This window comes from Vipera berus (assembly GCF_964194415.1).
Source record: "Vipera berus genome assembly, chromosome: 14".
Classification (NCBI taxonomy): Eukaryota; Metazoa; Chordata; class Lepidosauria; order Squamata; family Viperidae; genus Vipera; species Vipera berus.
In genome coordinates this window covers 7,559,620-7,573,249 of record NC_138217.1, presented here as the reverse complement: position 1 = coordinate 7,573,249, position 13,630 = coordinate 7,559,620, and the positions used below count along the sequence as shown (strand labels likewise).

The window sequence follows — 13,630 nt, the reverse complement described above, 5'->3', positions numbered from 1 at the left end:
TAGTTGAGTAGCGAAACGTCTGCAAGGAAACAGCAAAGCTCAGAGGACACCAAGGACCACAAACACCACTCCCGTCTAGCACTGATGATGTTACATAGTATGGTCATGAAACGTTCGCAAGAAAACAACCCAGCTCGGAGAGCACCAAGGACCCCATAGTCCTTCCTTCCTTCCTTCCTTCCTTCCTTCCTTCCTTCCTTCCTTCCTTCCTTCCTTCCTTCCTCCTCTCCATAAATTCCACTTCCTTCTAGCACTGATGATGTTACCTAGTTTGAATAATAAAATGTCTGCAAACAGCAAAGCTCAGAGGACACCAAGGACCACAAACATCACTCCCGTCTAGCACGGATGATGTTACATAGTATGGTCATGAAACGCTCGCAAGAAAACAACCCAACTCAGAGAGCACCAAGGACCCCATAGTCCGTCCTTCCTTCCTTCCTTCCTTCCTTCCTTCCTTCCTTCCTTCCTTCCTTCCTTCCTTCCTTCCTCCTCTCCATAAATTCCACTTCCTTCTAGCACTGATGATGTTACCTAGTTTGGTAATCAAACGTCTGCAAGAAAACAAAAAAGCTCGGAGAGCACCAAGGACCCCGCAGTTTTCTACCTAACTCAGCTTAGAGTTGACTGCTTGCCCCTAACAGCTAGCCCTGCCATTTTCAGGAATTGGGGTTAAAAGGTTCAAGTTGAACATGGCGGGTGGAAAATGCCAAATGTGTTCACATTCACGCATTACAGCTATTATCAAGAACCAAGCAGGGGGATTCAAGGGGATTTCGAGCAACCCTTTGGTTATATCCAACTGAAGAAACCAACTAAACAACCCACACGATAGATCAGGGGTCTTCAAACTTGGCCCTTTGATGACTTTGTGGACTTCAACTCCCAGAATTCCTCCGCCAGCGTGCCTTTGATGACTTTGTGGACTTCAACTCCCAGAATTCCTCCGCCAGCGTGCCTTTGATGACTTTGTGGACTTCAACTCCCAGAATTCCTCCGCCTGCGTGCCTGGCTGAGGAATCCTGGGAGTTGAAGTCCACAAGTCATCAAAGGGCCAGGTTTGAAGACCCCTGCTATAGATTGTGGAGTCAAACCAGTTTGCCTCCAGCGGGGGGGGGGGGGGAGAACACTATGGCTTGGTTATGTCTATGCAAGATGGCGGAGCAACCCAAGAAGACCTTACCTCGTCTTCAAGCTCCAGGACTTTCTCTCGGTATTCTTCCAGTTCCTGGCTGGTGAGGGAGATGACTTCTTGAAGCTCCTTCTCGAGGACCATCTTACTGTGGGTTAGAGACTGCAGTTCCGCCTCCAGCATCCGGATCCTCTCCTGAAGGCCAAAGCCACATCTGGGTTAGTGTCCCTGCTCGAACGAGGGCGCAGATCTTAGAAGATAAAAGGAAGTGAGGTTGGCTTACTAGGCTAGCTTGGTTATTTTCACACTCGGAGATCTGCGCCTTGAGTTCATTCAGTTCGGCTTCAGCCGACTCCTTGGCAGCAAGGGCCTCCTGCAGACGCCGACTAAGGACCCCAACGGCATTCTCATAAGCTTTGTGCTTGGCTTTCATCTCCTTCTGGGCTGTGTTCAGGTCGGAACCCAAAGTCTTCATTTTCTGCTTCTGTTCGGTAATGGCCCTGCGCAGTGAACCAAACAGAAAACAGTCAGTCACGGAGCAGGCTGGCTTGCGTGGTGGATGCTGGTTGACAAGCATCAAGCCCGCGTTTGAGACCTGAGGGCTGCCCTGGGATGGGGTAAGCTCCCATCCTTTGCTCCAGCTCCTATCAGGAACATAAAAGGAGCCAGCTAATCCTTTCAACTCGGAAGCGCCCCGGGACTTCCAACACGAGTGCCAAAGTTTCAAAGTTTCTCAAAACAGCATACCGGCTTCACATTGGCTGGCTGGGGATGGAGGGGGAGGGGGAACTGGTCATGGGGAGGGGGAGAGGGCTTGGAGGGTTGGAAGGAACAGCTTTGTATTTTGCACGGGAACACCAGATTCCGCCTGACTTTGCTGCAACCAGTTTCTCTTCAGTAAAAGTTCCTCTAGTTCCAGTAAATGGAGTCACGAGTCCTGCTGTAAGTAGAGGACCACCGGTAGCCCTTGGTTAACAATGGTGCTTGGGACAGGGAGCTCTGCCACTAAGTGGCAAGGTTGCAAAGCGCAAAGTCACAAGAGCACGCCAACTGATGAGGGCGTGTACAACGCGCAATTCTTACGGCAGAATTCCCACAATATTATCTGACGTGCCTCATTTCGCCCACCAGGTTGTAACGGTCCAATGAGGGGGGGAACAGACTACTTAAGAACGGATACAGGTAATGTGTTAAAGAGTCAGCTAAACTCACATCTTTGTTTCCTGTTGCATTGCGTCCACCTGTCTTTGCAAGTCTTCGTTTACTTTGACAAGAGCCGACATCTGTCCTTGGTCAAACCGCAAAGACTGGGAAATTCGGAGAAAGCAGCCAAGAAAAATGGATAAGCAAAGTCTATGTTTGATTTTACACAGCGGCAAGAATCATATTTGCACAATATTGGGCAAAAGGAAGAATGACCGTCAGAGGAAGAAATAATTAAACAAAATATTAGAATGGGCAGAAATGGGCAGACTTACTATGAGGCTGAAAGAAAAAGAAGAAACAGACTTGTTTTACCAATGGCTGGAGAAAAGAATAAAGGATTAGGAATTAAAATTGTATTAGTGAATGATAAAACTCAGACAACCCGTTGAATAAGTACTACTGAACTGTATGGGAAAAAAAATCAACAAAAATTTTACCTCCCCCCCAAAAATGAGTTAACCGCCGAGCGGCTGAATTTTGATGTGACCGAGGGGGATGTTACAACAGGCATTTAAGTGTGAAAAATGGTCATAAGTCAGTTTTTTTCAGGGCTGTTGTAACTTTGAAAGGTCACTAAATGAACTGCCGTAAGTCGAGGCTATCTCTAATGTGAATTATGGGGGGGGGGGGGAAAGAATGATTAAAAAAGGAGGGCAAACCAGAGAAATGTCTTTGCTGTTTAATAATAATAATAATAAAGTTGGAAGGGACCTTGGAGGTCATCTAGTCCAACTCCTTGCTCAGGCAGGAAACCCTATACCATTTCAGATAAATGGTTGTCCAGTCTCTTTTTTAAAACTTCCAGTGTTGGAGCCTTCACAGCTTCTGGAGGCAGGTTGTTCCACTGGTTAATTGTTCTGACTGTCAGGCAACTTCTCCTTAGTTCCTGGTTGCTTCTCTTCTTGGTTAGTTTCTATCCATTCTTGTCCTGCCTTGAGGCACTTTGGAGAATAGCTTGACTCCCTCTTCTTTGGGGCAGCCCCTGAGATATTGGAAGGCTGCTATCATGTCACCCCTCATGCTTCTCTTCATTAAATGAGACATCCCCAGTTCCGGTAACCATTCCTGATATGTTTTAACCTCCACTCCCCTCATCATCTTTGTTGCTCTTCTCTGCACTCTTTCTAGAGTCTCAACATTTTTTTTACATAGTGGTGACCAAAACTGGATGCAGCATTCCAAGGGTGGCCTTACCAAGGCCTTGTAAAGTGGTATTAATGTGATGTTGATTCTATCCCTCTGTTAATGCAGCCTAGCACTGTGTTGGCTTTCATCTATTCTATTCTATTCTATTCTATTCTATTCTATTCTATTCTATTCTATTCTATTCTATTCTATTCTATTCTATTCTATTCTAATTCTAATTCTAATTCTATTCTAATTCTATTCCATTCCATTCCGTATTCTATTCTATTCCATTCCATTTCATATTTTCTATTCTATTCTATTCTATTCTATTCTATTCTATTCTATTCTATTCTATTCTATTCTATTCTATTCTATTATTCCATTCCATTCCATTCCATTTCTATTCATCCCATCCCATCCTATATTCTATTCTATTCCATTCCATTCCGTATTCTATTCTATTCCATTCTATTCCATAATTTCTATTCTATTCTATCCCATTCCATTCCATTCCATTCCGTATTCTATTCTATTCCATTCCATTCCATCCTATATTCCATTCCATTCCATCCTATATTCTATTCCATTCCATTCCATTCCATTCCATTCTATTCCATAATTTTTATTCTATTCTATTCTATTCTATTCTATTCTATTCTATTCTATTCTATTCTATTCTATTCTATTCTATTCTATTCTATTCTATTCTATTCTATTCTATTCTATTCTATTCCATTCCATTCCATTTCTATTCATCCCATCCCATCCTATATTCTATTCTATTCCATTCCATTCCGTATTCTATTCTATTCCATTCTATTCCATAATTTCTATTCTATTCTATTCTATTCTATTCTATTCTATTCTATTCTATTCTATTCTATTCTATTCTATTCTATTCTTCATTCCATTATTCTATTCTATTCTATTCTATTCTATTCTATTCTATTCTATTCTATTCTATTCTATTCTATTCTATTCTATTCTATTCTATTCTATTCTATTCTTATTTCTTAAATCTAAATTTGCTTCCCACCTGTAGCTCTATCTCCATGTCGTTCCGCTCTTTCTGGGCCACCTGAAGCTGGCTCTCCAATTCCTCCATCTGCTCCTGAATTTGCACCAGCTCCTTCGCTAGCTTGGAGTACTCCACCTCCATGGTTTTCTTCTCGCTCTGAAGCTGGAGGAATTCCCGCTTCAGCTCTTTGATTTCCGCATCCAGCTTCTTCTTGGTGGCCTTCAGTTCACTGATCAGCTGATCTTTGGAAAGGGCGTCTCGGCGGTAGGCCTCCACCATCACCTGCGTGTCGGGGACCAAATAGAATTGTTTTACAGAAAACGTTATGAGGACGGCGTCTACGAATGAAACTCTTCGCTACATAGATGCAACTAACCGTGAGAAAACCGTCAATGAGAAAGACATTCTGAATATTGACGGGAAATTAAACTTCAATAAGAACACGAAAGGTCGCAAAATGGGGCGTCGGAACAACTGCCTTGCTTAGGAAGGGAAACGGTCCCAACCGTAGTTCTAAATTGAGGACGATCGGTATTAATTTGGGGTGCTTTATTTGACAGGGGCTGCTTAAGGGGCAAAAGGTGGATAAACGCTTCCATTTTGCCAGTTTCTCCAAAACGAGAAAATTTAGAAAAAGAAGGCATTTACTCACCTTCTGTTGAAGATATTGTTCCTTCGCTTTCTGGGTTTGCTTCTTCAGATTTGCACTCTCCTGCTGCAGGTTTTCTACCTACGAGGAATAAAATAAAAAGAAGCACTGGGTGAGGACTAAAGGAGAAAAATTCCAAGCTCTCCTGCAGAGTCGCGAAGCAAGAGTCCACCTAGGAGACCAACGTCTTAACCTCCATCACTCTAACCAAGACAGGGAAGTCCTCAACTTACAAGAGTTCATTTAGTGGCTGCTCAAGGTTACAACAGCTCTGGAAAAAGGGACTTATGACCCTTTTTCACACCGATGACCGTTGCGGCATCCCCGTGGTCAAAATTTCAGAGGCTTGGCAACTGGCGTGTGCTTATGACGGCTGCCGTGTCCTGGGGTCACGGGATTCCCCTTTCGAAACATTCTGACCAGCTAAGTCAACGGGGGAAAGCCAGATTCGCTTAACAAACCGTGTTTCTAACGTAACAGCTGCAGCCATTCGCTGAAGAACGGTGGCAAGACAGGTTGTGACCTGGGGCAAAATTGACTTAAGAACTGTCTCGCTTAGCCATGGAAATTTTGGACTCAACTGCTGTCATAAGTCAAGGAGAACCTGTAATAGCAATAACACTTAGACTTATATGCCGCTTCACAGGGCTTCACAGCCCTCTCCTCTCTAAGCGGTTTGCAGAGTCAGCCTGTTGACCCCAACAATCCAGGTCCTCAGTTTACTGACCTTGGAAGGATGGAAAGGCTGAGTCAACCTTGAGCTGGTCAGGATCGAACTGCTGGCAGTTGGCAGAGTTAGCCTGCAATGTTGCATTCTAACCACTGCACCACCACAATCTTTCCTTTCCTTTCCTTTCTCTTCCCTTCCCTCTCACTTACCAATAACACTTGGACTTATATGCCGCTTCACGGTGCTCTACAGCCCTCTCTAAGTGGTTTACAGAGTCAGCCTGTTGCCCCCCAACAATCCGGGGCCTCATTTTACCGACTTTGGAAGGACGGAAGTCTGAGTCAACCTTGAGCCGGTCAGGATCGAACTGCTGGCAGTCGGCAGAGTTAGCCTGCAATTCTGCATTCTAGCCACTGCACCACCAAGGCTCTTAATAGCTCAGCCAAAAAAAAAAAAGGAATGGCCAAATGCAGCAGATTACCTGACTCGATTTGATGGCTATTTCCTGCTTGAGCTGCTCCAAAACATCTGAGGCCGCCTCGGCGTGGCCTCCTAAATGCTGGATGTCCTCTTCAAGTCCTTCCTGTCCCGTCTTTGCTACCTGCAGGGCGACTTCTAAAACGATCTTCTCGTTCTGCAAATAGCGGATGGCGTCGTCCTTCGAGGCGGCCTCTCCTTGCAGCTCAGCCCACCGGGCCTCCAGTTCGTCATAGCGCATCTGAAGCTCACCCAAGGATTGGTCTTGGGTCTGTAACGTCTCTTGGGCAGAGGTCAGTTGCTTCATCAGATCCAGCTGTTCCTGCTGCAGGGTTTCCACCTGTAAGTCTCGCTGTTGAAGCGTTAATTTGACCTGGGCCAAGAACGCAAAGAAGTTCACCGTCACCATGATCTCTTCCCAAAGTAAAATGGCAGCATCCTTCTACGTGGCCTTCACTCTTAACTCAAGACGTCCCAAAGGTGCTTTTTCAAGAGGCAACTGGACTTCCTTGTTATTCTTTGAGGACATTTCGCTTCTCATCCAAGAAGCTTCTTCAGCGCCGAAGAAGCTTCTTGGATGAGAAGCAAAACGTCTTCAAAGAATAACAAGGAAGTCCAGTTGCCTCTTGAAAAAGCACCTTTGGAGGACTGAGAATCTCTTCAGACGCTTAACTCAAGAGTTGTCAATCCAATAAAGGCACATAATGATTCTTCCAAGCAGAATTCTGTCGTCGTTCCCTCACCCACTGAATCTCGCCAAAGTTAAAGCAAACGACCATCTCAAGCATATACTCCGGGAACTGTTAGGGAGGAACCGTCTTCGCCCTCTTTCTCAGACACACAAACTATCCGAACTGAGTTGCCTCTTCCTCCTGGGAATCCAGACTACATTCCACCCCAGGAATCAACCTTAACCTTTACACGAGAATCCCGCACCTGTGGCTGTAACGCAACGTGCGAAACCCATGTACCTTTTCCAGCTCCTGCTCCAATCCTGCTGCCGAGTCAGCCATCTTCTGAAGCTGTTCTTTCTCTTCCTCAAACTCCTCCAGTTTCCTTTGCAAATCGTCTTCCACCATGCTCTTGGCCTCCTGGATCTGCAGAAAGGCTGCTTCCTGGTCCAACATGTCAGCCTGTCCAGAGGCATCAGAGGTTGTTAGAAAGTGTGGTAACAGCTGTCGAGGCAATGTTAGGAAATGGGAGCGGCACGCATGGAGGCAAACAGCACCATGCCGTTTGATCCAAATGAGGGGCTTAGGTGTTACATATGCCTCACAGGATGCCAATATAAAAATCACGGCATTTATTTGCATACAGGTAGCCCTCGACCTTCCACCCCTTGTCTAGCAACGGTTAGACCAGTGGTGGCGAACCTATGGCACGAGTGCCAGAGGCGGCACTCAGAGCCCTCTCTGTTGGCATGCGTGCCGCCACCGCTACCAGCAGCAGGTCCATCAGGCCATCACCGCTGCCCGGAGCAGGAGTCCTGGCCAGCACACAGGAGACGAAGCGGCTGACTAACAAGCTCGAGTAGAGGTGGTAGAGCAGAGGTCACCAACCATTGTTGATTAGTGCCTGCGTGATACTCGCTAGCCCTGCCCCGTTCTTGCGTGGTGCAGCGCCTTGTGCACCCCACAGTGTGGCGGTGGCCATTTTTGCACCTTGCAGCACGGTGGCCCATTTTTAAGGCCCCCCACCCCCCGGGTTTTGCATGACAGAGGCAGCACACGGAGGCACCTCCCTGCCCCCCCCCACCCCCGAAGGCACCACAATGCTGATGTGGCCCTGGCCCTTTGCGATAAATAAGTGGGTTTGGGCGCTCGGTCTCTAAAAGGTTCGCCATCACTGGGTTACGACGTTACGACAACGGTGGCCCAATCAGGTGCGACTCGTTTAACGAAAACTTTGCTTAGCGATAAGAAATTCTAGTCCCGATTGCGGCCGTAAGTTGAGGACTACCCGTAACTGAATCCACGCAAGATTCGTTCGGTTTTGGCATTTATCCATGTATGGACAAAAGAGCTTCCGTTTACTATAGAACATGGGATTGTTTTTACCAATGGTTAGGAAAACGAACTCGTGAGAAAATGAAGGTGATATGTTATTTTGAATATATATATTAGTAAGAAGCACGATATGTATTGACTAACTGATCCTGTTTTTGCTGATCGTTTATTACATTTACTACAGTTATCTGTTACTATATCAGATAATTGAATACATGTACCCGGACAATAGCCTGTTTGCTAAAGAATGAAAATGTTATTGGGGGATAACCCCAACGTTGATCCCAACCCTGATCCTAACCCCACCCTAAACCTTAATCCCTAACCCGATCCTATTCTATCCCTAATCCTTTAAAATTCAATAACATCCTTTAAAAAGAAAAAAAAAGAGCTTCTGGTTTTCGGTTTTTGAAAAATAATTGACCGGCGGGGGTGAATCGGAAGTCCTTCAGATGTTCAAGACCATGGGTCAGCCTGGTGGCAGAGACCAAAAAGAGCGTTTTAGGACTTTGGATAGGCATCAGAGCGTGTGCAGAGAGGAGATACGGAGGGGTATATTCGTGAGCGTCGACTCCTCGCGCCTCTCTGCAGGTTTTTATCGGCTTGGCAATCAAATACTCAGGAAATCCGAGGTCTTTACCTCAATATTTTGCAGCTGCGCGGCTATGCGTTCCTTCTCTTTGATCGATCGATGCTGAGTCTCTGTTAACTGGTGAGACAGGGTTACGTTCTCTAGCTTCAGATGCTCCAGCAGACCAACTTGGGTCATCTGTCCAGCCTTTAGAAAAAAAGGGTGGAAGAAGAGAAAGGGCTGCATTAAGAGACGTGTGAAGAAATGGAATCCAAGCTATTAGGGTTACACTTGATGGCCCGCTTTAGATTAAAAGGCGCTTTTGCTTGTTAACTGTGCGTCCGATGCACTTACGCGGAGACGCAAAGGATCCATTTATTGCCGATTGGTGTTGCTCTCAGTTAACTGTCGTGTGTTTCTATACCATGGGGAGTTGCCCAGAGTTAGTTGCCCGGGGTTGCCATTGTGAGATGGGTGGAGGGCCAAATAAACCAATTAAATAAACGAAGAAGGGGGAATAAGAATAGCCTTCATTGTAGTGGCCTTGGAAGATTCTACAACTGGTTTGCTCATAGTCAAACATATTCCAAGACACACTCTCCCATACCAACAAGGCCTAGACACAGACGCAAGTCTATTAAATTTCTACCTAATTTTGTTGTGAGTTACACAATGACAATATTCTATTCCTTATCCTATCCTATCCCATCCCATCCCATCCCATCCCATCCCATCCCATCCCATCCCATCCTATCCTCTATTCTATTCTATTCTATTCTATTCTATTCTATTCTATTCTATTCTATTCTATTCTATTCTATTCTCTATTCTATTCTGTAATCTATTCTATTCTGTAATCTATTCTGTTCTATTCTGTAATCTCTCTTCTCTTCTGTAATTCTATTCTATTCTATAATCTATTCTATTCTGTAATCTATTCTATTTTATAATCTTTCTTCTCTTCTGTAATCCTATCCTATCCTATCCTATCCTATCCTATCCTATCCTATCCTATCCTATCCCATTCCATTCCATTCCATATTCTACTCTACTCTACTCTACTCTACTCTACTCTACTCTACTCTACTCTACTCACTATAAATGATACCTGGGGATACTTCCAAGCTGAGTTATTTTGTTTCACACCTATAGACAGAATCTTGCCAGGCTGAACACTCAGCTCTCTGCCTCTACAATAGACTCTGGGAACTGTTAGGGAGAGGCTGTCTTCCCCCTCTTTCTCTCACATATAATATCCAGGCTGAATTGCCTCTTACTCCCTCTTGGGGATCCTCCTCCTCCTCCTCCTCACTACATCCTATCACCTCTAGGGAAACCTGCAGAAAAGGGTTCCCCATTTAAGGCAGAACTGTCTCCTGAGTTCAAGGCCGCAATCAGCCAATCGCCTGTCAGATCAATCGAATTAACGACACGATCAGACTGCGTACGTGAAAATGTGCTCCGGGGGCTGGAGACAGGAACGGGAGAGAAGAAAACGGTGCTTACCTTGACGTTGGCCATATCGCTCTGCAGACGTATCCTTGCCTGCTGAGCCACGGCCAGCTGCTGTTGGTACCAGTGGCGAACTTTCTGCAAGGATGAGATCTCCGCCTGAGAGGACTTCAGCTTACCGGTCAAGGACGCGCGGTCCAGTTCGACCTGCTGAAGCTGACTTTGCAACGAGGAGAGCTGTTGCCGGAGATCGTGAACTAAAAGGGCGGATGGAAAAAAATAAAAAATTACAACGAAGTAGGAGAGGGACTTCGGAGTCCTCGCGGACGATCGCTTGACTATGAGCCAGCCTCTTTGACTTGAGGCTTTGTAAGGGACGCGGTGGCTCAGTGGGTTGGGACGCTGAGCTTGTCGATCAGAAGGTCGGCAGTTTGGCGGGTTGAATCCCGAGTGCCGCGTAGCAGAGTGAGCGCCTGTTACTCGTCCCAGCTTCTGCCAGCCTAGCAGTTCGAAAGCACGTAAAAAATGCAAGTAGAAAAATAGGGACCACTACGGTGGGAAGGTAACAGCGTTCCGTGCGCCTTTGGCGTCTAGTCATGCCGGCCACATGACCACGGAGACGTCCTCGGACAAGCGCTGGCTCTTCGGTTTTGAAACGGAGATGAGCACCGGCCCCTAGAGTCAGAAACGACTAGCACGCACGTGCAGGGGAACCTTGACCTTGACCTAAGATCCTCACGGAAGAACAGGTGGATGGACGACGTTCGCTCGGTTCTACTCACCCATGCTATCCTTGCTAAGGACGTTTTTCTGCAAGTCTTCCACCTTGCCCACCAGTCTCTGGTACTGTTCTTCGGCCAGCTGCAGGTCATTATGAGAAGCCAGCAAGCCTGCGTTCTTGGCCTCCAAGGCGGTTTGTAGCTCAGCCATCGTACGTTCCAGTTCCCAGCAGGACTGCTTCAAGGTAGCCACCTCTGAATTCAGGCAGTCCTGCTTCTGTTGGCTGCTCTGCGAATGCTCCATGTGGGTTTGGAGTTTCATCTGGACCGCAGCCAGCTGGGCTTGCAATTCTGCTTTTTCTTTGAGGGCCTACGCAAAGACAAATCCGGTTACTAAGTTTCTATCCGAGCAAGGCAGTAACAAGAGGTGTTGAGCTGAGGTGGGCCTTCAAAAACCTTCTATAATATCCTCCATTTTTTTGGGGGGGAGGACACAGGAGCAGACATCTCCGTGCAATTTTTTACATATGGGTAATAGCAGACATGGATAACAACCATCCCAAACGGCCCTCCGTCAACGCTGTTAACATCGAACGTTAGTGCTTGACAAGAGATGAAGTAGCAGCCATTTCATCTGTTAAAACTTGTGTATTGCTTTAAGAGAGTGGATTAAGGTTGGGAGTGGGGAAGAGGAGAATTGTTCCTCAAGGCCATCTGAAAGTAAAGAAGATAAGAGCTTGGCAGGGTTCTCTAACAGAAGGGAAACTGATGCTTTAAATTAATAGGAGAATATGATTGATGACAAAATTAGAAAAGTGGAGAATGATGTTTTAATATATTGTGCAAGGGGGTGAAGATTTCAGATTCCAGCTTCCTTCGAGCAAGCATTTGCCGGTGCATTAGGCTGAATAAAGGACTTTTAAGGTAAACAATGCCTCAGAGTCACTTGAAAAGCCCAGACGTCGGAAACGTGACACCATCAGTTTCACAAACCATCCCATATTATTTTCCCATTCACTGTCTAGGGCAGGGGTAGGCAACCTCGGCTCTTTTATGACTCATGGACTTCAACTCCCAGAATTCCTGAGTCAGCATAACTGACTCAGGAATTCTGGGAGTTGAAGTCCATGAGTCATAAAAGAGCCGAGGTTGCCTACCCGTGGTCTAGGGAGAAAAGAGGCTGGACCACCATCTCCTGGGAATGCTTTTATTTATTTATTTATTTATTTATTTATTTATTTTAATCCCATTTATATCCCGCCCTTCTCCGAAGACTCAGGGCGGCTTACAATTTAAGCACAAACCAATGTGCTTAGCAATAGCCTTCATTCTATGTATATGCCTGCTTATTAGGGCTTTCACACACACCCCAAGCGGCATTATTACAAAGTCAGCTTAATTGCCCCCAACAATCTGGGTCCTCATTTTACCTACCTCGGAAGGATGGAAGGCTGAGTCCACCTTGAGCCTGGTGGGATGCGAACCTGCACTAATTGCAGGCAGCTGGTGTTACTTAAGGAGGCATTAGCCCACTGCTCCACCAAGGCTCTTGGCTTTTATTGAGATTCCTGCACCAGGAAGCCAATTGAACTCCCTGGCTTAACTGTCTCCTTCCCAGTCTAAGATCCTACCATCTCAAGAGGTTTTGAGAGCTGCAGCTAAGACTAGATCTATCCACCATAACCTGAAATGCGATCCCCACTTCCACAGACACCCGATATGTTCCATAACCCATCCTTAAACCTAGAGGAACAGTGTAGGTGTCACGGTTCCAACTAATGAAACACTTCAAAGAAACTTCAGGCATGGCTTATTCTAAAAAGTCTATAATAATGAGAACAAAGCATCGGCATGGCCTGGATAGATGCCAAAATCTGAATTCCCCTCCCTTCAGCACCTAATCTCTGGCACAGTTCCCTCCTCCAGTCACAAATCACATTCTCCAATCAGTTTGAAAGGCAAAGCTTCGCTTCCTCCATTCTATAACATGCCATTTCTTATCTTATTAAAAACAACCGGGGCAGCATTCTCCTCCCCCCAGCTTCATCTAATTCTAAGAGCAAAACAATTTAAAGGAAAAGGCTGCCTCTCATACTGTCCAAGTAAAAACACCCAACGTTTGCAGCGTTGACCGTAGGTTTCTCTCCATCCTGGAGGATGAGGTTTTTTTTAAGTAGAAGATCCTTTTGTACCTCATTGGCTTCCAATGACAGTGCCTCCAATTGTCCTTCGAGCCTCATCTTCTCTTTGAGGACCTGAAGCAGCTCATCGTGGGTCCCAACGACTGAACTTTCCATGGATATGCTGGGGTGAGACAAAGCAGAGGAACACTTGAAGTTGTACCAATCCCAAAAAACTAAGATGTTCCTTAGCGGATCAAACAAATGCAAGAAAAGAATCCAAAGAATGCCTGTGGAGATTCTCCTGTCATCCAGGGCATGGTTGTCCCAAAGGTGCTTTTTCAAAAAGGCAACTGGACTTCCTTTCCTGGCAACAAAAAAGTTCCTTCAGTTCTGAACTGAAGAAGCTTCTTGGAGGAGAAGAAATGAAGAAGCTTCTTGGAGGAGAAGAAATGAAGAAGCTTCTTGAAGGAGAAGAAATG

The 13,630-nt window shown here is 45.9% G+C and overlaps 1 protein-coding gene across 2 annotated transcripts in view; it reads right to left on the bottom strand.

Annotated features, from left to right (window-relative positions):
• The window catches only part of GOLGA3 (golgin A3), a 38,874-nt gene that overhangs the window by 10,565 nt on the left and 14,679 nt on the right, over window positions 1-13,630 (bottom strand). The window contains exons 6-16 of one of the 2 annotated variants that reach the window (XM_081338853.1): window positions 13,221-13,332; window positions 11,092-11,398; window positions 10,364-10,566; window positions 8,927-9,064; window positions 7,252-7,413; window positions 6,285-6,653; window positions 5,137-5,214; window positions 4,503-4,766; window positions 2,345-2,439; window positions 1,416-1,632; window positions 1,184-1,327 (exon numbers count right to left, since the gene is read on the bottom strand). In XM_081338853.1, coding sequence (XP_081194979.1) covers window positions 1,184-1,327; window positions 1,416-1,632; window positions 2,345-2,439; window positions 4,503-4,766; window positions 5,137-5,214; window positions 6,285-6,653; window positions 7,252-7,413; window positions 8,927-9,064; window positions 10,364-10,566; window positions 11,092-11,398; window positions 13,221-13,332 — 2,089 coding nt within the window. Of the gene's footprint in view, window positions 1-1,183; window positions 1,328-1,415; window positions 1,633-2,344; window positions 2,440-4,502; window positions 4,767-5,136; window positions 5,215-6,284; window positions 6,654-7,251; window positions 7,456-8,926; window positions 9,065-10,363; window positions 10,567-11,091; window positions 11,399-13,220; window positions 13,333-13,630 lie in introns of both variants that reach the window. The other variant, XM_081338852.1, reaches the window with a different exon arrangement.